Genomic DNA, 22,860 nt, shown 5'->3' with positions numbered 1-22,860 from the left:
CCAGAGCAGCACAGGAACACAAGAACATCCCCACAGTGCTTGGAAGTAACATCTTTATTCTGTGCCCCGGTAATGCCCTCTGTCAGCATTCACGTTGCTCCGGCTTGTCTGTCACCAGCTTTACACGCATCGGTCTCACCCGGGCTCCGCTCTGGGAAGGGCACTTTGGAGCTGTTGGAGGGACGGGCTGCCTGCAATAGTGCTGCACAATGGAGGGGAAAGGGTCTTGTGTGCTCCCTGGCCTCGCTTTTGGTTGGATATCCAGCAGTGCAGAAGGAGGTCTTGTTGCAGGTGGCGAGGGGAAAGCGAGAAGTTTCTGCATGCCTTTGGGTGTGCTCTGAGCAAGATACTCAGAGCTTTGGTGGATGGATGGGAGCAGATGAGCTGAATGTTTCTCTGCATATTCTGGAGACTCTGCCTCATCCTCTGAAAGCATGGTCATTCCAGGGACCATGATGGGAGGGAGCTTTGTTCTTGGTTGACTCTCCACCAGCTTGCCAGTAGCAGTAGTCCTTCCTTCTGGTTTTGGAGAGACCTGTCCCAGATTGCTCCCATTCTCATCTCTCCAGTTGAGCTCTTTTGCCACCTGCCTTCTGCAACGCACGTCTCTATCTCGTGCAGGCAGAGGCCGAACATGCAGCTCTTCTAGCCGGTCCACGGGGCCACTCTGCACGGTGCTTTCTTCTGCCCTGTCCTTCAAGGGTCTTGCCTTGGTAAACCTTTCATTTTTCACCTTCTGCTGCTTCTTCAGGGTTTCCAGAGCCTCATGGACAAAGTTCTCCGCATACACTTTCAATTCAGAGCGGAGCTGCTGAATTTTGCAAATTGCTTTGGCAATGCTACTGTCCCCTTCCAGTGCGCTCCTGTCTTGGTATATCTCAGCAGCATTTTGGAAGGGTGGCAACACCAGGAGGCTCGTGGCTTCTTGTGCCTGCTCTTCAGAGGCTCCTGATGATCCTTCTTCTTCCATGACCTGGCTCAAGGAAGGTGCCTGGGGTGGCTGCAGCTGTCTCTGAGAAAGAGTCTTCACGGGCAGCTTCAGGATCTCCAAAAACTTGCAGTGGAAGCGATACTCAAACTGAGACGCTACAAACCGTTTCAAGGTGGCTGCAATGCTCTTAGCGGCATCTCTGGTGATTTTGTCCAAAGACGGCAGAGAAGCTGCTCCGTCATGCCTAGGAAACTCATCTTGCCTCGCTCTGCTTTCACCCAGTGTGCCTTCTGGAGTGGCTCCGGCAACAATGCACTGCTGCCTGCGCCTGGCCAGCAGCGTGAGCTCAGAGGTGTTTGATGTCCTGTATGCCCCTCGCTTCCGCAGGTGATCCGAAAGGCTTGCTGCCATCTCTCTAGCTGCCTGCCACACTTCCTCCCAGAGATCTGGAGGAGGCGTCTCTGAAAGCCCGACCCTTCCTCCCGTATCAAACAACCTTCCGCGGATCATCAGGGGAGCCCTACTTAAAATGTGGACTGACTGCTCCAGCTCTTTCACCCTCTGCAGCACTTTCTCCACCATGCTCTCGGCCAGCTCCTGAACTTCTGTCAGCCTTTTCCAGTTCAAGGTGGTGCGGGCTTTAGCGGGCCTTTCCTCCTTTGAGCACTTCTGAAACAGAAAGCAGGAGGACCTGTTGAGTGAACCGTGAACAGACTGAAGAGAGGGGGTGGAGGAGACTGACTTACTGGATTGAACTCTTGGCCCCGGCCTTGCCTGCGGTGGGCGTTGGAGGCTTGACTGTCACAGGTGTTGTGGTGCTGGCTGCCATTGGCCCTGTGGTCTTGATTGCCTTGGGGGTTGTGGTCTAGGCTCCCGTGGTTGTTGTCTTCTTGACTGCCATGGTGCTTGTGTTCATGGCTGCCATGGGTGTTCTTTTCTTGGCTGCCATTGGTGGTAATTTCTTGGCTGCCACGGGCGTTCTGATCCTGCCTGCCACGGGTGTTGCGTTCGTGGCTACCACGGGTGTTGTGTTGGTGGCTGCCACAGGTTTTGTGTTCTTCACTGCCACAGGTGTTGTGGTCTTGGCTGCCATTGGTGCTTTGTTCTTGGCTGCCATTGGTGGTGTGTTCTTGGCTGCCATGGGTGCCATGGTCTTGGCTGCCACGGGTGCTGTGGTCTTGGCTGCCACGGGTGCCATGGTCTTGGCTGCCACGGGTGTTGCCTGCTTGGCTCCCGTGACACCTCTGCCTGTTATCGGAGGCTTGTTGGCACCTTGTCCAGACCTGAATGTGAAGAATGCTCATTTTATGAGTAGGAACAAGGAGTGCTTGACCCTGGAGTTCCCTGCATTGTCATGCCTTCTGAGAAGCCGTTGCCCATGGTGGGGAAGCAGGGGGCAGGAAAGAAGGGCCTCTCTCAGCACTTGGAGGGCACTCAGGGACGACTTTCCCACCCGTGCCCAAATCCCACACCCTGCATCAGCTGCTCAGCACGGACCTACGCAGTCCTTTCCGTGCCACAAGAGCAGGCACACCAGCGCAGCCTTCCCCGCTTCTTCAGGTCATGCCTTCCTGGGAGAAGTGAAACCTCAACCCCCTGCACCACAAAAGGTACCTGTGAACCCTGAGGTTTAGGATCGTGTTCCCGCCCTTCTGTTTTCTCAAGCTCTATCTTGAGCGTCGTCAGGTACTGCCTGTACTGGTTGAATTCACGCAGGCTGCAAACAACCTATGGCGAGATGAGGGGAGAAATCACCCAGCACTTGTGCTGCTCATGCACAGCCTGCATTGGCAGGAGGAGCGCTAGCCCAGCGGCAGCTGCTCCTGTGCGCCCGGGCCCTGCCCGGTGTCAGGGAGTCCGGCTCCCAGCACCCAGTGCGGAGTCGTGCTCCTCGCTGCGCCCCCTGGCCACGCGCCCACTGCTGTGGCAGCGCCGCACAGCCTGGGAAGTGCAGATGGGAATGCCCAGAGTGAGCTTTGGGCTCCTCCTGCCCCCGCAGCAGGGAAAGCAGCCCCGCGCCCTCCACCTGCAAGGACCGGCTGCAGCAAGCACTCTGGCAACCTCCCCCTCCTGTGGCAACTCTACTTCTCACCCGCATGGACACCCTACTTTGCCATCCTTGGTGATGAAACCTTCTCTCCTCAGCCTACGCAGGTTGTCTTTGCGATTGTAGTATTTCCGCAAATGGGGGTCATGCAGGCTGTTGTACTCATTCCCCAGCAAGTGACAGTACGGATCTCCAAGATCAAAGTGACCGGCCGGCCGGTGAAGCTGTAAGATACATCGCGCATGGGAAGATCAGGGTAGGGTGGCTGAGGAAAGAGACAAAGACGCTTTGCAGCTTTGTCAGCTCATAGGGTAGCGCTCTCCAGGCTCAGGGATTTAGGGTCATTCCTGGCTCAGCACATAGCTCGCCTCTAAGCTAGGGGGAATCGTACCCAAAGGAAAGCTTATTCTACTTGGGAGAGTTCAGCCGAGGAGAATCCCCCAGCTCCACAGCTCCCGTCTTGTGGCTGTCTCTAGAGGGATACCTGACACGTTTCCCCAATAGAGAAGCCTTGCCATTTACAACTGTGTACAGACAGAGCGCAAGAGAAGTGAAAACTCTCCTAGAGAGTCTCCCAGGTTCTGTATGAGCATCGCTGGCCTTGCTGCTAGGACACTGCGCCCTGGCCGCCTTGCTGCCTGCTGCGCGCCGGGCCCCATGGAACACTTCTCCAGTGCCACACAGCAGGCTGCCACTGGCTCTGCAAGCTCATGCATGGGCAGAGACCCACATTGCAACCTGCTCTCCCAACTCCTGCACACGACCTGGGGCCTCCTCCTGGCAGCTCCTGCCTTCTCTCAGTGCACAAACCATCTGTTCCCTGTCACACTAAGGACTGCAGCTCCCACTGACACCAGGATATCCCATTGCTTGGATGGAGGAATGTCCCTCTTGCATTATGCTCTGCGTGTCCAGCAAGAAAAGGAGGAGGAAGAGGGGATTCTTCTGACCCCTTCCAGCTGCTTTTACCTTTACACCCAGCTTGGTCCGGTGAAAGACTGTGCTTGAGCCCGGCTCCACGGGGATCTTGACACCAAGCGGCAAGTTCAGCAGCTCAGTAGAATCTCTGAGCTGCTGTCTTCGGCGCCCAGGCTGGAAAGAAAGAGGTGCTCATGGGCTTTTGGAGCGCAGGCTCCACAGCCTTCCTGCACAGCAGCTTCCAGAAGTGCAACTTGAAAGCCGCAGGCAAGGAGAGTGCCAAGAATGGCCTATTCCCGAGACATGCTCTGCTCCTCTGGTCACTTGCCTACAACTCCAGCCCCTTTACCCAGCCCTGACGTCCTTGCACAGCACTCTCTGGCCTGTGGAGCTGGACTCCAGCAGCGGCAGAGAGACACAGTTCCCCAAGAGCCTCCTCCGGCCTCCCGCCATGCCTGTCACTCTCCCTCCCCTGCGCACTCCCACAGCCCACAGCAGCCCCACACAGTTGCTGGCTCCCACGCTGAGCCCTCTCTGCAGCCCGGTACACACCTCGGCCCTCTTCTCCTCTGTTCTCCCTAGTCCATCTCTATTTCGGACATCAGCACGGGGAATGTTCTCCATGCTTCGTTCCAAAACTTTTTCCACGAGCTGCGACCTTTGCTGGCTCCAATGGCTCCAGCAGCACCCAGCTCTGTTGGCCGTGGCCGCTCGCCTCACGAGTGACCCCAGACTCACAATGGCGCATTGTCGCATGGCCGCTTTTGCGCGCCACCGCCCGTCCTGGCAGGCCCCCTCGGGCTGGCCTGCAGCTCGGCCTGCCTTCGCCTTGCCAAGGGGCCTTGTCGGCTCCGTGCCGGTCTTCCCCGGGTGGAGGCTGGTGCAGCCCTTGGAGGAGAGGCCTTGGGGATCAGTTTGCACATACAGCAGATCTTCATGAGCATTTTTAAAGCTCGCTTTGTACCAAAGATGTACCTCCCTCTGCCTCAGTGATGGGACAGATGGATGCCATTTGTAATGGGCTGGACTGGACGTGTCCATCCAGACGAGTGTTATGACCCTGGCTCTTTGGTGCGTCCCTTTCCTCACATGATGTTTCCATAGGGAACGTGGAAGGGGAGGCTGCTGAAAGACTTTGGCTGCTTAATCCCTTCTAAGCAAGTATTCCATCAATAATGAGTGCTCTGCATGGGCCTAGGTGCTCTCCAGCAAGATGCAGAGTAAGAAGTGAACAACCGTCCTCCCTGTGACACCACAGTGGTAGGATTCTTATGAGAACCACCAAGGCTTCTTAGGTGCCATATACTGGCAAGCCATTTGTTGGACAAAAGGTGTCATCTATTGTACGCTGAGCACATGCTATTTGTGATTTGCGTGACCGGAGCAGTCTCTCCATACTGCTGAACTGCAGGCAGAAAGCACCTAGGCTGGGGGGGATTGTTGCCTTTAATCTGCTGCTCAAGTGTGTACTGGGAAGTACAGCGTCGCCGTGATGTTTGTTACTACTGCTTGTTCCCTGCTTTATGTTGCCTGATTCCTCAACACAGTGTGGCCAGGTAATGAAGAGGTCTCTATTTAAATAACTATTTTGGACAAGGTGTCGTTGTACTGTGGCGCTCATAGCGATAGAATCTTAGGGTGCCTTAGGGCAGGCAGAAGCAAAATGGGGCTGAGGCAGGCAGTAGACAATGGCATGTAGGCTAAGTCCACCGGCAGCTATGAAAACACTGATGCTGCGGAATCTCTGGCTCAGGAAGCCCTAAGCCCCGGAGTGCAACTACTGCAGCTTGCTTCGAGAGTGACGTGTGTCCCGCCTACACGCATACACGCACATGGAGCTGGGGCTAGAGTGGGGAATGGAATTACCCTTGCGGGAGTTCTCCATCCACCAAGTCTCTGCACAGTTGAAATACATTCAGCTAGCTCGCTCTGCCGCCGCATTTACGGTGGACATTCAGCTGCTGCCATAGAAATGCTTCAGGTGAACTCTGAAGCAGAGCAGGCTTGCCTCCACTGACACCCTAATGGAGGGATGGGAAGCGAGCGCAGGAGTACATGTGTGAGTGCAAGTGGTGGGAGCAGCCTTGCCTGCCCGGGTTCTGGCTACATAGCCCAGGCCTGCCCCAATGCCCTCGCCTCGAGAAAAGGCGCTCTGGAGCCCTTGCCGCACGTAGGCTGCTTGAAGAGAAGCTTTGGCTCGTCTGCCTCGCGACCTGGGCACAAGGTCTCGCGCAGCTCTCAAAGCACTTGCCGGTCCCTTTCATGAAAAGGTGTAAATCACCAGAGCAGCACAGGAACACAAGAACATCCCCACAGTGCTTGGAAGTAACATCTTTATTCTGTGCCCCGGTAATGCCCTCTGTCAGCATTCACGTTGCTCCGGCTTGTCTGTCACCAGCTTTACACGCATCGGTCTCACCCGGGCTCCGCTCTGGGAAGGGCACTTTGGAGCTGTTGGAGGGACGGGCTGCCTGCAATAGTGCTGCACAATGGAGGGGAAAGGGTCTTGTGTGCTCCCTGGCCTCGCTTTTGGTTGGATATCCAGCAGTGCAGAAGGAGGTCTTGTTGCAGGTGGCGAGGGGAAAGCGAGAAGTTTCTGCATGCCTTTGGGTGTGCTCTGAGCAAGATACTCAGAGCTTTGGTGGATGGATGGGAGCAGATGAGCTGAATGTTTCTCTGCATATTCTGGAGACTCTGCCTCATCCTCTGAAAGCATGGTCATTCCAGGGACCATGATGGGAGGGAGCTTTGTTCTTGGTTGACTCTCCACCAGCTTGCCAGTAGCAGTAGTCCTTCCTTCTGGTTTTGGAGAGACCTGTCCCAGATTGCTCCCATTCTCATCTCTCCAGTTGAGCTCTTTTGCCACCTGCCTTCTGCAACGCACGTCTCTATCTCGTGCAGGCAGAGGCCGAACATGCAGCTCTTCTAGCCGGTCCACGGGGCCACTCTGCACGGTGCTTTCTTCTGCCCTGTCCTTCAAGGGTCTTGCCTTGGTAAACCTTTCATTTTTCACCTTCTGCTGCTTCTTCAGGGTTTCCAGAGCCTCATGGACAAAGTTCTCCGCATACACTTTCAATTCAGAGCGGAGCTGCTGAATTTTGCAAATTGCTTTGGCAATGCTACTGTCCCCTTCCAGTGCGCTCCTGTCTTGGTATATCTCAGCAGCATTTTGGAAGGGTGGCAACACCAGGAGGCTCGTGGCTTCTTGTGCCTGCTCTTCAGAGGCTCCTGATGATCCTTCTTCTTCCATGACCTGGCTCAAGGAAGGTGCCTGGGGTGGCTGCAGCTGTCTCTGAGAAAGAGTCTTCACGGGCAGCTTCAGGATCTCCAAAAACTTGCAGTGGAAGCGATACTCAAACTGAGACGCTACAAACCGTTTCAAGGTGGCTGCAATGCTCTTAGCGGCATCTCTGGTGATTTTGTCCAAAGACGGCAGAGAAGCTGCTCCGTCATGCCTAGGAAACTCATCTTGCCTCGCTCTGCTTTCACCCAGTGTGCCTTCTGGAGTGGCTCCGGCAACAATGCACTGCTGCCTGCGCCTGGCCAGCAGCGTGAGCTCAGAGGTGTTTGATGTCCTGTATGCCCCTCGCTTCCGCAGGTGATCCGAAAGGCTTGCTGCCATCTCTCTAGCTGCCTGCCACACTTCCTCCCAGAGATCTGGAGGAGGCGTCTCTGAAAGCCCGACCCTTCCTCCCGTATCAAACAACCTTCCGCGGATCATCAGGGGAGCCCTACTTAAAATGTGGACTGACTGCTCCAGCTCTTTCACCCTCTGCAGCACTTTCTCCACCATGCTCTCGGCCAGCTCCTGAACTTCTGTCAGCCTTTTCCAGTTCAAGGTGGTGCGGGCTTTAGCGGGCCTTTCCTCCTTTGAGCACTTCTGAAACAGAAAGCAGGAGGACCTGTTGAGTGAACCGTGAACAGACTGAAGAGAGGGGGTGGAGGAGACTGACTTACTGGATTGAACTCTTGGCCCCGGCCTTGCCTGCGGTGGGCGTTGGAGGCTTGACTGTCACAGGTGTTGTGGTGCTGGCTGCCATTGGCCCTGTGGTCTTGATTGCCTTGGGGGTTGTGGTCTAGGCTCCCGTGGTTGTTGTCTTCTTGACTGCCATGGTGCTTGTGTTCATGGCTGCCATGGGTGTTCTTTTCTTGGCTGCCATTGGTGGTAATTTCTTGGCTGCCACGGGCGTTCTGATCCTGCCTGCCACGGGTGTTGCGTTCGTGGCTACCACGGGTGTTGTGTTGGTGGCTGCCACAGGTTTTGTGTTCTTCACTGCCACAGGTGTTGTGGTCTTGGCTGCCATTGGTGCTTTGTTCTTGGCTGCCATTGGTGGTGTGTTCTTGGCTGCCATGGGTGCCATGGTCTTGGCTGCCACGGGTGCTGTGGTCTTGGCTGCCACGGGTGCCATGGTCTTGGCTGCCACGGGTGTTGCCTGCTTGGCTCCCGTGACACCTCTGCCTGTTATCGGAGGCTTGTTGGCACCTTGTCCAGACCTGAATGTGAAGAATGCTCATTTTATGAGTAGGAACAAGGAGTGCTTGACCCTGGAGTTCCCTGCATTGTCATGCCTTCTGAGAAGCCGTTGCCCATGGTGGGGAAGCAGGGGGCAGGAAAGAAGGGCCTCTCTCAGCACTTGGAGGGCACTCAGGGACGACTTTCCCACCCGTGCCCAAATCCCGCACCCTGCATCAGCTGCTCAGCACGGACCTACGCAGTCCTTTCCGTGCCACAAGAGCAGGCACACCAGCGCAGCCTTCCCCGCTTCTTCAGGTCATGCCTTCCTGGGAGAAGTGAAACCTCAACCCCCTGCACCACAAAAGGTACCTGTGAACCCTGAGGTTTAGGATCGTGTTCCCGCCCTTCTGTTTTCTCAAGCTCTATCTTGAGCGTCGTCAGGTACTGCCTGTACTGGTTGAATTCACGCAGGCTGCAAACAACCTATGGCGAGATGAGGGGAGAAATCACCCAGCACTTGTGCTGCTCATGCGCAGCCTGCATTGGCAGGAGGAGCGCTAGCCCAGCGGCAGCTGCTCCTGTGCGCCCGGGCCCTGCCCGGTGTCAGGGAGTCCGGCTCCCAGCACCCAGTGCGGAGTCGTGCTCCTCGCTGCGCCCCCTGGCCACGCGCCCACTGCTGTGGCAGCGCCGCACAGCCTGGGAAGTGCAGATGGGAATGCCCAGAGTGAGCTTTGGGCTCCTCCTGCCCCCGCAGCAGGGAAAGCAGCCCCGCGCCCTCCACCTGCAAGGACCGGCTGCAGCAAGCACTCTGGCAACCTCCCCCTCCTGTGGCAACTCTACTTCTCACCCACATGGACACCCTACTTTGCCATCCTTGGTGATGAAACCTTCTCTCCTCAGCCTACGCAGGTTGTCTTTGCGATTGTAGTATTTCCGCAAATGGGGGTCATGCAGGCTGTTGTACTCATTCCCCAGCAAGTGACAGTACGGATCTCCAAGATCAAAGTGACCGGCCGGCCGGTGAAGCTGTAAGATACATCGCGCATGGGAAGATCAGGGTAGGGTGGCTGAGGAAAGAGACAAAGACGCTTTGCAGCTTTGTCAGCTCATAGGGTAGCGCTCTCCAGGCTCAGGGATTTAGGGTCATTCCTGGCTCAGCACATAGCTCGCCTCTAAGCTAGGGGGAATCGTACCCAAAGGAAAGCTTATTCTACTTGGGAGAGTTCAGCCGAGGAGAATCCCCCAGCTCCACAGCTCCCGTCTTGTGGCTGTCTCTAGAGGGATACCTGACACGTTTCCCCAATAGAGAAGCCTTGCCATTTACAACTGTGTACAGACAGAGCGCAAGAGAAGTGAAAACTCTCCTAGAGAGTCTCCCAGGTTCTGTATGAGCATCGCTGGCCTTGCTGCTAGGACACTGCGCCCTGGCCGCCTTGCTGCCTGCTGCGCGCCGGGCCCCATGGAACACTTCTCCAGTGCCACACAGCAGGCTGCCACTGGCTCTGCAAGCTCATGCATGGGCAGAGACCCACATTGCAACCTGCTCTCCCAACTCCTGCACACGACCTGGGGCCTCCTCCTGGCAGCTCCTGCCTTCTCTCAGTGCACAAACCATCTGTTCCCTGTCACACTAAGGACTGCAGCTCCCACTGACACCAGGATATCCCATTGCTTGGATGGAGGAATGTCCCTCTTGCATTATGCTCTGCGTGTCCAGCAAGAAAAGGAGGAGGAAGAGGGGATTCTTCTGACCCCTTCCAGCTGCTTTTACCTTTACACCCAGCTTGGTCCGGTGAAAGACTGTGCTTGAGCCCGGCTCCACGGGGATCTTGACACCAAGCGGCAAGTTCAGCAGCTCAGTAGAATCTCTGAGCTGCTGTCTTCGGCGCCCAGGCTGGAAAGAAAGAGGTGCTCATGGGCTTTTGGAGCGCAGGCTCCACAGCCTTCCTGCACAGCAGCTTCCAGAAGTGCAACTTGAAAGCCGCAGGCAAGGAGAGTGCCAAGAATGGCCTATTCCCGAGACATGCTCTGCTCCTCTGGTCACTTGCCTACAACTCCAGCCCCTTTACCCAGCCCTGACGTCCTTGCACAGCACTCTCTGGCCTGTGGAGCTGGACTCCAGCAGCGGCAGAGAGACACAGTTCCCCAAGAGCCTCCTCCGGCCTCCCGCCATGCCTGTCACTCTCCCTCCCCTGCGCACTCCCACAGCCCACAGCAGCCCCACACAGTTGCTGGCTCCCACGCTGAGCCCTCTCTGCAGCCCGGTACACACCTCGGCCCTCTTCTCCTCTGTTCTCCCTAGTCCATCTCTATTTCGGACATCAGCACGGGGAATGTTCTCCATGCTTCGTTCCAAAACTTTTTCCACGAGCTGCGACCTTTGCTGGCTCCAATGGCTCCAGCAGCACCCAGCTCTGTTGGCCGTGGCCGCTCACCTCACGAGTGACCCCAGACTCACAATGGCGCATTGTCGCATGGCCGCTTTTGCGCGCCACCGCCCGTCCTGGCAGGCCCCCTCGGGCTGGCCTGCAGCTCGGCCTGCCTTCGCCTTGCCAAGGGGCCTTGTCGGCTCCGTGCCGGTCTTCCCCGGGTGGAGGCTGGTGCAGCCCTTGGAGGAGAGGCCTTGGGGATCAGTTTGCACATACAGCAGATCTTCATGAGCATTTTTAAAGCTCGCTTTGTACCAAAGATGTACCTCCCTCTGCCTCAGTGATGGGACAGATGGATGCCATTTGTAATGGGCTGGACTGGACGTGTCCATCCAGACGAGTGTTATGACCCTGGCTCTTTGGTGCGTCCCTTTCCTCACATGATGTTTCCATAGGGAACGTGGAAGGGGAGGCTGCTGAAAGACTTTGGCTGCTTAATCCCTTCTAAGCAAGTATTCCATCAATAATGAGTGCTCTGCATGGGCCTAGGTGCTCTCCAGCAAGATGCAGAGTAAGAAGTGAACAACCGTCCTCCCTGTGACACCACAGTGGTAGGATTCTTATGAGAACCACCAAGGCTTCTTAGGTGCCATATACTGGCAAGCCATTTGTTGGACAAAAGGTGTCATCTATTGTACGCTGAGCACATGCTATTTGTGATTTGCGTGACCGGAGCAGTCTCTCCATACTGCTGAACTGCAGGCAGAAAGCACCTAGGCTGGGGGGGATTGTTGCCTTTAATCTGCTGCTCAAGTGTGTACTGGGAAGTACAGCGTCGCCGTGATGTTTGTTACTACTGCTTGTTCCCTGCTTTATGTTGCCTGATTCCTCAACACAGTGTGGCCAGGTAATGAAGAGGTCTCTATTTAAATAACTATTTTGGACAAGGTGTCGTTGTACTGTGGCGCTCATAGCGATAGAATCTTAGGGTGCCTTAGGGCAGGCAGAAGCAAAATGGGGCTGAGGCAGGCAGTAGACAATGGCATGTAGGCTAAGTCCACCGGCAGCTATGAAAACACTGATGCTGCGGAATCTCTGGCTCAGGAAGCCCTAAGCCCCGGAGTGCAACTACTGCAGCTTGCTTCGAGAGTGACGTGTGTCCCGCCTACACGCATACACGCACATGGAGCTGGGGCTAGAGTGGGGAATGGAATTACCCTTGCGGGAGTTCTCCATCCACCAAGTCTCTGCACAGTTGAAATACATTCAGCTAGCTCGCTCTGCCGCCGCATTTACGGTGGACATTCAGCTGCTGCCATAGAAATGCTTCAGGTGAACTCTGAAGCAGAGCAGGCTTGCCTCCACTGACACCCTAATGGAGGGATGGGAAGCGAGCGCAGGAGTACATGTGTGAGTGCAAGTGGTGGGAGCAGCCTTGCCTGCCCGGGTTCTGGCTACATAGCCCAGGCCTGCCCCAATGCCCTCGCCTCGAGAAAAGGCGCTCTGGAGCCCTTGCCGCACGTAGGCTGCTTGAAGAGAAGCTTTGGCTCGTCTGCCTCGCGACCTGGGCACAAGGTCTCGCGCAGCTCTCAAAGCACTTGCCGGTCCCTTTCATGAAAAGGTGTAAATCACCAGAGCAGCACAGGAACACAAGAACATCCCCACAGTGCTTGGAAGTAACATCTTTATTCTGTGCCCCGGTAATGCCCTCTGTCAGCATTCACGTTGCTCCGGCTTGTCTGTCACCAGCTTTACACGCATCGGTCTCACCCGGGCTCCGCTCTGGGAAGGGCACTTTGGAGCTGTTGGAGGGACGGGCTGCCTGCAATAGTGCTGCACAATGGAGGGGAAAGGGTCTTGTGTGCTCCCTGGCCTCGCTTTTGGTTGGATATCCAGCAGTGCAGAAGGAGGTCTTGTTGCAGGTGGCGAGGGGAAAGCGAGAAGTTTCTGCATGCCTTTGGGTGTGCTCTGAGCAAGATACTCAGAGCTTTGGTGGATGGATGGGAGCAGATGAGCTGAATGTTTCTCTGCATATTCTGGAGACTCTGCCTCATCCTCTGAAAGCATGGTCATTCCAGGGACCATGATGGGAGGGAGCTTTGTTCTTGGTTGACTCTCCACCAGCTTGCCAGTAGCAGTAGTCCTTCCTTCTGGTTTTGGAGAGACCTGTCCCAGATTGCTCCCATTCTCATCTCTCCAGTTGAGCTCTTTTGCCACCTGCCTTCTGCAACGCACGTCTCTATCTCGTGCAGGCAGAGGCCGAACATGCAGCTCTTCTAGCCGGTCCACGGGGCCACTCTGCACGGTGCTTTCTTCTGCCCTGTCCTTCAAGGGTCTTGCCTTGGTAAACCTTTCATTTTTCACCTTCTGCTGCTTCTTCAGGGTTTCCAGAGCCTCATGGACAAAGTTCTCCGCATACACTTTCAATTCAGAGCGGAGCTGCTGAATTTTGCAAATTGCTTTGGCAATGCTACTGTCCCCTTCCAGTGCGCTCCTGTCTTGGTATATCTCAGCAGCATTTTGGAAGGGTGGCAACACCAGGAGGCTCGTGGCTTCTTGTGCCTGCTCTTCAGAGGCTCCTGATGATCCTTCTTCTTCCATGACCTGGCTCAAGGAAGGTGCCTGGGGTGGCTGCAGCTGTCTCTGAGAAAGAGTCTTCACGGGCAGCTTCAGGATCTCCAAAAACTTGCAGTGGAAGCGATACTCAAACTGAGACGCTACAAACCGTTTCAAGGTGGCTGCAATGCTCTTAGCGGCATCTCTGGTGATTTTGTCCAAAGACGGCAGAGAAGCTGCTCCGTCATGCCTAGGAAACTCATCTTGCCTCGCTCTGCTTTCACCCAGTGTGCCTTCTGGAGTGGCTCCGGCAACAATGCACTGCTGCCTGCGCCTGGCCAGCAGCGTGAGCTCAGAGGTGTTTGATGTCCTGTATGCCCCTCGCTTCCGCAGGTGATCCGAAAGGCTTGCTGCCATCTCTCTAGCTGCCTGCCACACTTCCTCCCAGAGATCTGGAGGAGGCGTCTCTGAAAGCCCGACCCTTCCTCCCGTATCAAACAACCTTCCGCGGATCATCAGGGGAGCCCTACTTAAAATGTGGACTGACTGCTCCAGCTCTTTCACCCTCTGCAGCACTTTCTCCACCATGCTCTCGGCCAGCTCCTGAACTTCTGTCAGCCTTTTCCAGTTCAAGGTGGTGCGGGCTTTAGCGGGCCTTTCCTCCTTTGAGCACTTCTGAAACAGAAAGCAGGAGGACCTGTTGAGTGAACCGTGAACAGACTGAAGAGAGGGGGTGGAGGAGACTGACTTACTGGATTGAACTCTTGGCCCCGGCCTTGCCTGCGGTGGGCGTTGGAGGCTTGACTGTCACAGGTGTTGTGGTGCTGGCTGCCATTGGCCCTGTGGTCTTGATTGCCTTGGGGGTTGTGGTCTAGGCTCCCGTGGTTGTTGTCTTCTTGACTGCCATGGTGCTTGTGTTCATGGCTGCCATGGGTGTTCTTTTCTTGGCTGCCATTGGTGGTAATTTCTTGGCTGCCACGGGCGTTCTGATCCTGCCTGCCACGGGTGTTGCGTTCGTGGCTACCACGGGTGTTGTGTTGGTGGCTGCCACAGGTTTTGTGTTCTTCACTGCCACAGGTGTTGTGGTCTTGGCTGCCATTGGTGCTTTGTTCTTGGCTGCCATTGGTGGTGTGTTCTTGGCTGCCACGGGTGCCATGGTCTTGGCTGCCACGGGTGCTGTGGTCTTGGCTGCCACGGGTGCCATGGTCTTGGCTGCCACGGGTGTTGCCTGCTTGGCTCCCGTGACACCTCTGCCTGTTATCGGAGGCTTGTTGGCACCTTGTCCAGACCTGAATGTGAAGAATGCTCATTTTATGAGTAGGAACAAGGAGTGCTTGACCCTGGAGTTCCCTGCATTGTCATGCCTTCTGAGAAGCCGTTGCCCATGGTGGGGAAGCAGGGGGCAGGAAAGAAGGGCCTCTCTCAGCACTTGGAGGGCACTCAGGGACGACTTTCCCACCCGTGCCCAAATCCCACACCCTGCATCAGCTGCTCAGCACGGACCTACGCAGTCCTTTCCGTGCCACAAGAGCAGGCACACCAGCGCAGCCTTCCCCGCTTCTTCAGGTCATGCCTTCCTGGGAGAAGTGAAACCTCAACCCCCTGCACCACAAAAGGTACCTGTGAACCCTGAGGTTTAGGATCGTGTTCCCGCCCTTCTGTTTTCTCAAGCTCTATCTTGAGCGTCGTCAGGTACTGCCTGTACTGGTTGAATTCACGCAGGCTGCAAACAACCTATGGCGAGATGAGGGGAGAAATCACCCAGCACTTGTGCTGCTCATGCGCAGCCTGCATTGGCAGGAGGAGCGCTAGCCCAGCGGCAGCTGCTCCTGTGCGCCCGGGCCCTGCCCGGTGTCAGGGAGTCCGGCTCCCAGCACCCAGTGCGGAGTCGTGCTCCTCGCTGCGCCCCCTGGCCACGCGCCCACTGCTGTGGCAGCGCCGCACAGCCTGGGAAGTGCAGATGGGAATGCCCAGAGTGAGCTTTGGGCTCCTCCTGCCCCCGCAGCAGGGAAAGCAGCCCCGCGCCCTCCACCTGCAAGGACCGGCTGCAGCAAGCACTCTGGCAACCTCCCCCTCCTGTGGCAACTCTACTTCTCACCCGCATGGACACCCTACTTTGCCATCCTTGGTGATGAAACCTTCTCTCCTCAGCCTACGCAGGTTGTCTTTGCGATTGTAGTATTTCCGCAAATGGGGGTCATGCAGGCTGTTGTACTCATTCCCCAGCAAGTGACAGTACGGATCTCCAAGATCAAAGTGACCGGCCGGCCGGTGAAGCTGTAAGATACATCGCGCATGGGAAGATCAGGGTAGGGTGGCTGAGGAAAGAGACAAAGACGCTTTGCAGCTTTGTCAGCTCATAGGGTAGCGCTCTCCAGGCTCAGGGATTTAGGGTCATTCCTGGCTCAGCACATAGCTCGCCTCTAAGCTAGGGGGAATCGTACCCAAAGGAAAGCTTATTCTACTTGGGAGAGTTCAGCCGAGGAGAATCCCCCAGCTCCACAGCTCCCGTCTTGTGGCTGTCTCTAGAGGGATACCTGACACGTTTCCCCAATAGAGAAGCCTTGCCATTTACAACTGTGTACAGACAGAGCGCAAGAGAAGTGAAAACTCTCCTAGAGAGTCTCCCAGGTTCTGTATGAGCATCGCTGGCCTTGCTGCTAGGACACTGCGCCCTGGCCGCCTTGCTGCCTGCTGCGCGCCGGGCCCCATGGAACACTTCTCCAGTGCCACACAGCAGGCTGCCACTGGCTCTGCAAGCTCATGCATGGGCAGAGACCCACATTGCAACCTGCTCTCCCAACTCCTGCACACGACCTGGGGCCTCCTCCTGGCAGCTCCTGCCTTCTCTCAGTGCACAAACCATCTGTTCCCTGTCACACTAAGGACTGCAGCTCCCACTGACACCAGGATATCCCATTGCTTGGATGGAGGAATGTCCCTCTTGCATTATGCTCTGCGTGTCCAGCAAGAAAAGGAGGAGGAAGAGGGGATTCTTCTGACCCCTTCCAGCTGCTTTTACCTTTACACCCAGCTTGGTCCGGTGAAAGACTGTGCTTGAGCCCGGCTCCACGGGGATCTTGACACCAAGCGGCAAGTTCAGCAGCTCAGTAGAATCTCTGAGCTGCTGTCTTCGGCGCCCAGGCTGGAAAGAAAGAGGTGCTCATGGGCTTTTGGAGCGCAGGCTCCACAGCCTTCCTGCACAGCAGCTTCCAGAAGTGCAACTTGAAAGCCGCAGGCAAGGAGAGTGCCAAGAATGGCCTATTCCCGAGACATGCTCTGCTCCTCTGGTCACTTGCCTACAACTCCAGCCCCTTTACCCAGCCCTGACGTCCTTGCACAGCACTCTCTGGCCTGTGGAGCTGGACTCCAGCAGCGGCAGAGAGACACAGTTCCCCAAGAGCCTCCTCCGGCCTCCCGCCATGCCTGTCACTCTCCCTCCCCTGCGCACTCCCACAGCCCACAGCAGCCCCACACAGTTGCTGGCTCCCACGCTGAGCCCTCTCTGCAGCCCGGTACACACCTCGGCCCTCTTCTCCTCTGTTCTCCCTAGTCCATCTCTATTTCGGACATCAGCACGGGGAATGTTCTCCATGCTTCGTTCCAAAACTTTTTCCACGAGCTGCGACCTTTGCTGGCTCCAATGGCTCCAGCAGCACCCAGCTCTGTTGGCCGTGGCCGCTCGCCTCACGAGTGACCCCAGACTCACAATGGCGCATTGTCGCATGGCCGCTTTTGCGCGCCACCGCCCGTCCTGGCAGGCCCCCTCGGGCTGGCCTGCAGCTCGGCCTGCCTTCGCCTTGCCAAGGGGCCTTGTCGGCTCCGTGCCGGTCTTCCCCGGGTGGAGGCTGGTGCAGCCCTTGGAGGAGAGGCCTTGGGGATCAGTTTGCACATACAGCAGATCTTCATGAGCATTTTTAAAGCTCGCTTTGTACCAAAGATGTACCTCCCTCTGCCTCAGTGATGGGACAGATGGATGCCATTTGTAATGGGCTGGACTGGACGTGTCCATCCAGACGAGTGTTATGACCCTGGCTCTTTGGTGCGTCCCTTTCCTCACATGATGTTTCCATAGGGAACGTGGAAGGGGAGGCTGCTGAAAGACTTTGGCTGCTTAATCCCTTCTAAGCAAGTATTCCATCAATAATGAGTGCTCTGCATGGGCCTAGGTGCTCTCCAGCAAGATGCAGAGTAAGAAGTGAACAACCGTCCTCCCTGTGACACCACAGTGGTAGGATTCTTATGAGAACCACCAAGGCTTCTTAGGTGCCATATACTGGCAAGCCATTTGTTGGACAAAAGGTGTCATCTATTGTACGCTGAGCACATGCTATTTGTGATTTGCGTGACCGGAGCAGTCTCTCCATACTGCTGAACTGCAGGCAGAAAGCACCTAGGCTGGGGGGGATTGTTGCCTTTAATCTGCTGCTCAAGTGTGTACTGGGAAGTACAGCGTCGCCGTGATGTTTGTTACTACTGCTTGTTCCCTGCTTTATGTTGCCTGATTCCTCAACACAGTGTGGCCAGGTAATGAAGAGGTCTCTATTTAAATAACTATTTTGGACAAGGTGTCGTTGTACTGTGGCGCTCATAGCGATAGAATCTTAGGGTGCCTTAGGGCAGGCAGAAGCAAAATGGGGCTGAGGCAGGCAGTAGACAATGGCATGTAGGCTAAGTCCACCGGCAGCTATGAAAACACTGATGCTGCGGAATCTCTGGCTCAGGAAGCCCTAAGCCCCGGAGTGCAACTACTGCAGCTTGCTTCGAGAGTGACGTGTGTCCCGCCTACACGCATACACGCACATGGAGCTGGGGCTAGAGTGGGGAATGGAATTACCCTTGCGGGAGTTCTCCATCCACCAAGTCTCTGCACAGTTGAAATACATTCAGCTAGCTCGCTCTGCCGCCGCATTTACGGTGGACATTCAGCTGCTGCCATAGAAATGCTTCAGGTGAACTCTGAAGCAGAGCAGGCTTGCCTCCACTGACACCCTAATGGAGGGATGGGAAGCGAGCGCAGGAGTACATGTGTGAGTGCAAGTGGTGGGAGCAGCCTTGCCTGCCCGGGTTCTGGCTACATAGCCCAGGCCTGCCCCAATGCCCTCGCCTCGAGAAAAGGCGCTCTGGAGCCCTTGCCGCACGTAGGCTGCTTGAAGAGAAGCTTTGGCTCGTCTGCCTCGCGACCTGGGCACAAGGTCTCGCGCAGCTCTCAAAGCACTTGCCGGTCCCTTTCATGAAAAGGTGTAAATCACCAGAGCAGCACAGGAACACAAGAACATCCCCACAGTGCTTGGAAGTAACATCTTTATTCTGTGCCCCGGTAATGCCCTCTGTCAGCATTCACGTTGCTCCGGCTTGTCTGTCACCAGCTTTACACGCATCGGTCTCACCCGGGCTCCACTCTGGGAAGGGCACTTTGGAGCTGTTGGAGGGACGGGCTGCCTGCAATAGTGCTGCACAATGGAGGGGAAAGGGTCTTGTGTGCTCCCTGGCCTCGCTTTTGGTTGGATATCCAGCAGTGCAGAAGGAGGTCTTGTTGCAGGTGGCGAGGGGAAAGCGAGAAGTTTCTGCATGCCTTTGGGTGTGCTCTGAGCAAGATACTCAGAGCTTTGGTGGATGGATGGGAGCAGATGAGCTGAATGTTTCTCTGCATATTCTGGAGACTCTGCCTCATCCTCTGAAAGCATGGTCATTCCAGGGACCATGATGGGAGGGAGCTTTGTTCTTGGTTGACTCTCCACCAGCTTGCCAGTAGCAGTAGTCCTTCCTTCTGGTTTTGGAGAGACCTGTCCCAGATTGCTCCCATTCTCATCTCTCCAGTTGAGCTCTTTTGCCACCTGCCTTCTGCAACGCACGTCTCTATCTCGTGCAGGCAGAGGCCGAACATGCAGCTCTTCTAGCCGGTCCACGGGGCCACTCTGCACGGTGCTTTCTTCTGCCCTGTCCTTCAAGGGTCTTGCCTTGGTAAACCTTTCATTTTTCACCTTCTGCTGCTTCTTCAGGGTTTCCAGAGCCTCATGGACAAAGTTCTCCGCATACACTTTCAATTCAGAGCGGAGCTGCTGAATTTTGCAAATTGCTTTGGCAATGCTACTGTCCCCTTCCAGTGCGCTCCTGTCTTGGTATATCTCAGCAGCATTTTGGAAGGGTGGCAACACCAGGAGGCTCGTGGCTTCTTGTGCCTGCTCTTCAGAGGCTCCTGATGATCCTTCTTCTTCCATGACCTGGCTCAAGGAAGGTGCCTGGGGTGGCTGCAGCTGTCTCTGAGAAAGAGTCTTCACGGGCAGCTTCAGGATCTCCAAAAACTTGCAGTGGAAGCGATACTCAAACTGAGACGCTACAAACCGTTTCAAGGTGGCTGCAATGCTCTTAGCGGCATCTCTGGTGATTTTGTCCAAAGACGGCAGAGAAGCTGCTCCGTCATGCCTAGGAAACTCATCTTGCCTCGCTCTGCTTTCACCCAGTGTGCCTTCTGGAGTGGCTCCGGCAACAATGCACTGCTGCCTGCGCCTGGCCAGCAGCGTGAGCTCAGAGGTGTTTGATGTCCTGTATGCCCCTCGCTTCCGCAGGTGATCCGAAAGGCTTGCTGCCATCTCTCTAGCTGCCTGCCACACTTCCTCCCAGAGATCTGGAGGAGGCGTCTCTGAAAGCCCGACCCTTCCTCCCGTATCAAACAACCTTCCGCGGATCATCAGGGGAGCCCTACTTAAAATGTGGACTGACTGCTCCAGCTCTTTCACCCTCTGCAGCACTTTCTCCACCATGCTCTCGGCCAGCTCCTGAACTTCTGTCAGCCTTTTCCAGTTCAAGGTGGTGCGGGCTTTAGCGGGCCTTTCCTCCTTTGAGCACTTCTGAAACAGAAAGCAGGAGGACCTGTTGAGTGAACCGTGAACAGACTGAAGAGAGGGGGTGGAGGAGACTGACTTACTGGATTGAACTCTTGGCCCCGGCCTTGCCTGCGGTGGGCGTTGGAGGCTTGACTGTCACAGGTGTTGTGGTGCTGGCTGCCATTGGCCCTGTGGTCTTGATTGCCTTGGGGGTTGTGGTCTAGGCTCCCGTGGTTGTTGTCTTCTTGACTGCCATGGTGCTTGTGTTCATGGCTGCCATGGGTGTTCTTTTCTTGGCTGCCATTGGTGGTAATTTCTTGGCTGCCACGGGCGTTCTGATCCTGCCTGCCACGGGTGTTGCGTTCGTGGCTACCACGGGTGTTGTGTTGGTGGCTGCCACAGGTTTTGTGTTCTTCACTGCCACAGGTGTTGTGGTCTTGGCTGCCATTGGTGCTTTGTTCTTGGCTGCCATTGGTGGTGTGTTCTTGGCTGCCATGGGTGCCATGGTCTTGGCTGCCACGGGTGCTGTGGTCTTGGCTGCCACGGGTGCCATGGTCTTGGCTGCCACGGGTGTTGCCTGCTTGGCTCCCGTGACACCTCTGCCTGTTATCGGAGGCTTGTTGGCACCTTGTCCAGACCTGAATGTGAAGAATGCTCATTTTATGAGTAGGAACAAGGAGTGCTTGACCCTGGAGTTCCCTGCATTGTCATGCCTTCTGAGAAGCCGTTGCCCATGATGGGGAAGCAGGGGGCAGGAAAGAAGGGCCTCTCTCAGCACTTGGAGGGCACTCAGGGACGACTTTCCCACCCGTGCCCAAATCCCACACCCTGCATCAGCTGCTCAGCACGGACCTACGCAGTCCTTTCCGTGCCACAAGAGCAGGCACACCAGCGCAGCCTTCCCCGCTTCTTCAGGTCATGCCTTCCTGGGAGAAGTGAAACCTCAACCCCCTGCACCACAAAAGGTACCTGTGAACCCTGAGGTTTAGGATCGTGTTCCCGCCCTTCTGTTTTCTCAAGCTCTATCTTGAGCGTCGTCAGGTACTGCCTGTACTGGTTGAATTCACGCAGGCTGCAAACAACCTATGGCGAGATGAGGGGAGAAATCACCCAGCACTTGTGCTGCTCATGCGCAGCCTGCATTGGCAGGAGGAGCGCTAGCCCAGCAGCAGCTGCTCCTGTGCGCCCGGGCCCTGCCCGGTGTCAGGGAGTCCGGCTCCCAGCACCCAGTGCGGAGTCGTGCTCCTCGCTGCGCCCCCTGGCCACGCGCCCACTGCTGTGGCAGCGCCGCACAGCCTGGGAAGTGCAGATGGGAATGCCCAGAGTGAGCTTTGGGCTCCTCCTGCCCCCGCAGCAGGGAAAGCAGCCCCGCGCCCTCCACCTGCAAGGACCGGCTGCAGCAAGCACTCTGGCAACCTCCCCCTCCTGTGGCAACTCTACTTCTCACCCGCATGGACACCCTACTTTGCCATCCTTGGTGATGAAACCTTCTCTCCTCAGCCTACGCAGGTTGTCTTTGCGATTGTAGTATTTCCGCAAATGGGGGTCATGCAGGCTGTTGTACTCATTCCCCAGCAAGTGACAGTACGGATCTCCAAGATCAAAGTGACCGGCCGGCCGGTGAAGCTGTAAGATACATCGCGCATGGGAAGATCAGGGTAGGGTGGCTGAGGAAAGAGACAAAGACGCTTTGCAGCTTTGTCAGCTCATAGGGTAGCGCTCTCCAGGCTCAGGGATTTAGGGTCATTCCTGGCTCAGCACATAGCTCGCCTCTAAGCTAGGGGGAATCGTACCCAAAGGAAAGCTTATTCTACTTGGGAGAGTTCAGCCGAGGAGAATCCCCCAGCTCCACAGCTCCCGTCTTGTGGCTGTCTCTAGAGGGATACCTGACACGTTTCCCCAATAGAGAAGCCTTGCCATTTACAACTGTGTACAGACAGAGCGCAAGAGAAGTGAAAACTCTCCTAGAGAGTCTCCCAGGTTCTGTATGAGCATCGCTGGCCTTGCTGCTAGGACACTGCGCCCTGGCCGCCTTGCTGCCTGCTGCGCGCCGGGCCCCATGGAACACTTCTCCAGTGCCACACAGCAGGCTGCCACTGGCTCTGCAAGCTCATGCATGGGCAGAGACCCACATTGCAACCTGCTCTCCCAACTCCTGCACACGACCTGGGGCCTCCTCCTGGCAGCTCCTGCCTTCTCTCAGTGCACAAACCATCTGTTCCCTGTCACACTAAGGACTGCAGCTCCCACTGACACCAGGATATCCCATTGCTTGGATGGAGGAATGTCCCTCTTGCATTATGCTCTGCGTGTCCAGCAAGAAAAGGAGGAGGAAGAGGGGATTCTTCTGACCCCTTCCAGCTGCTTTTACCTTTACACCCAGCTTGGTCCGGTGAAAGACTGTGCTTGAGCCCGGCTCCACGGGGATCTTGACACCAAGCGGCAAGTTCAGCAGCTCAGTAGAATCTCTGAGCTGCTGTCTTCGGCGCCCAGGCTGGAAAGAAAGAGGTGCTCATGGGCTTTTGGAGCGCAGGCTCCACAGCCTTCCTGCACAGCAGCTTCCAGAAGTGCAACTTGAAAGCCGCAGGCAAGGAGAGTGCCAAGAATGGCCTATTCCCGAGACATGCTCTGCTCCTCTGGTCACTTGCCTACAACTCCAGCCCCTTTACCCAGCCCTGACGTCCTTGCACAGCACTCTCTGGCCTGTGGAGCTGGACTCCAGCAGCGGCAGAGAGACACAGTTCCCCAAGAGCCTC

General features: G+C 56.1%; 1 protein-coding gene across 1 annotated transcript in view; it reads right to left on the bottom strand.

Moving 5' to 3' along the window:
- Window positions 1-22,860, bottom strand: part of LOC148590703 (uncharacterized) — a 36,204-nt gene that overhangs the window by 989 nt on the left and 12,355 nt on the right. The window contains exons 10-25 of the mRNA XM_088538726.1: window positions 22,476-22,559; window positions 21,569-21,730; window positions 21,065-21,187; window positions 18,668-18,679; window positions 16,300-16,383; window positions 15,393-15,554; window positions 14,889-15,011; window positions 12,492-12,503; window positions 10,124-10,207; window positions 9,217-9,378; window positions 8,713-8,835; window positions 6,316-6,327; window positions 3,948-4,031; window positions 3,041-3,202; window positions 2,546-2,659; window positions 635-1,600 (exon numbers count right to left, since the gene is read on the bottom strand). Of these exons, the coding sequence (XP_088394852.1) occupies window positions 635-1,600; window positions 2,546-2,659; window positions 3,041-3,202; window positions 3,948-4,031; window positions 6,316-6,327; window positions 8,713-8,835; window positions 9,217-9,378; window positions 10,124-10,207; window positions 12,492-12,503; window positions 14,889-15,011; window positions 15,393-15,554; window positions 16,300-16,383; window positions 18,668-18,679; window positions 21,065-21,187; window positions 21,569-21,730; window positions 22,476-22,559 (2,469 nt within the window). The remainder of the gene's footprint in view (window positions 1-634; window positions 1,601-2,545; window positions 2,660-3,040; window positions 3,203-3,947; window positions 4,032-6,315; window positions 6,328-8,712; window positions 8,836-9,216; window positions 9,379-10,123; window positions 10,208-12,491; window positions 12,504-14,888; window positions 15,012-15,392; window positions 15,555-16,299; window positions 16,384-18,667; window positions 18,680-21,064; window positions 21,188-21,568; window positions 21,731-22,475; window positions 22,560-22,860) is intronic.

Source organism: Tinamus guttatus, unplaced genomic scaffold, assembly GCF_059628265.1.
Source record: "Tinamus guttatus ecotype Peru unplaced genomic scaffold, ASM5962826v1 Tinamus_guttatus_pri_ptg001150l, whole genome shotgun sequence".
Lineage (NCBI taxonomy): Eukaryota > Metazoa > Chordata > Aves > Tinamiformes > Tinamidae > Tinamus > Tinamus guttatus.
The sequence above is the reverse complement of the archived record's forward strand: the minus strand, read 5'-3'. Positions and strand labels throughout refer to the sequence as shown.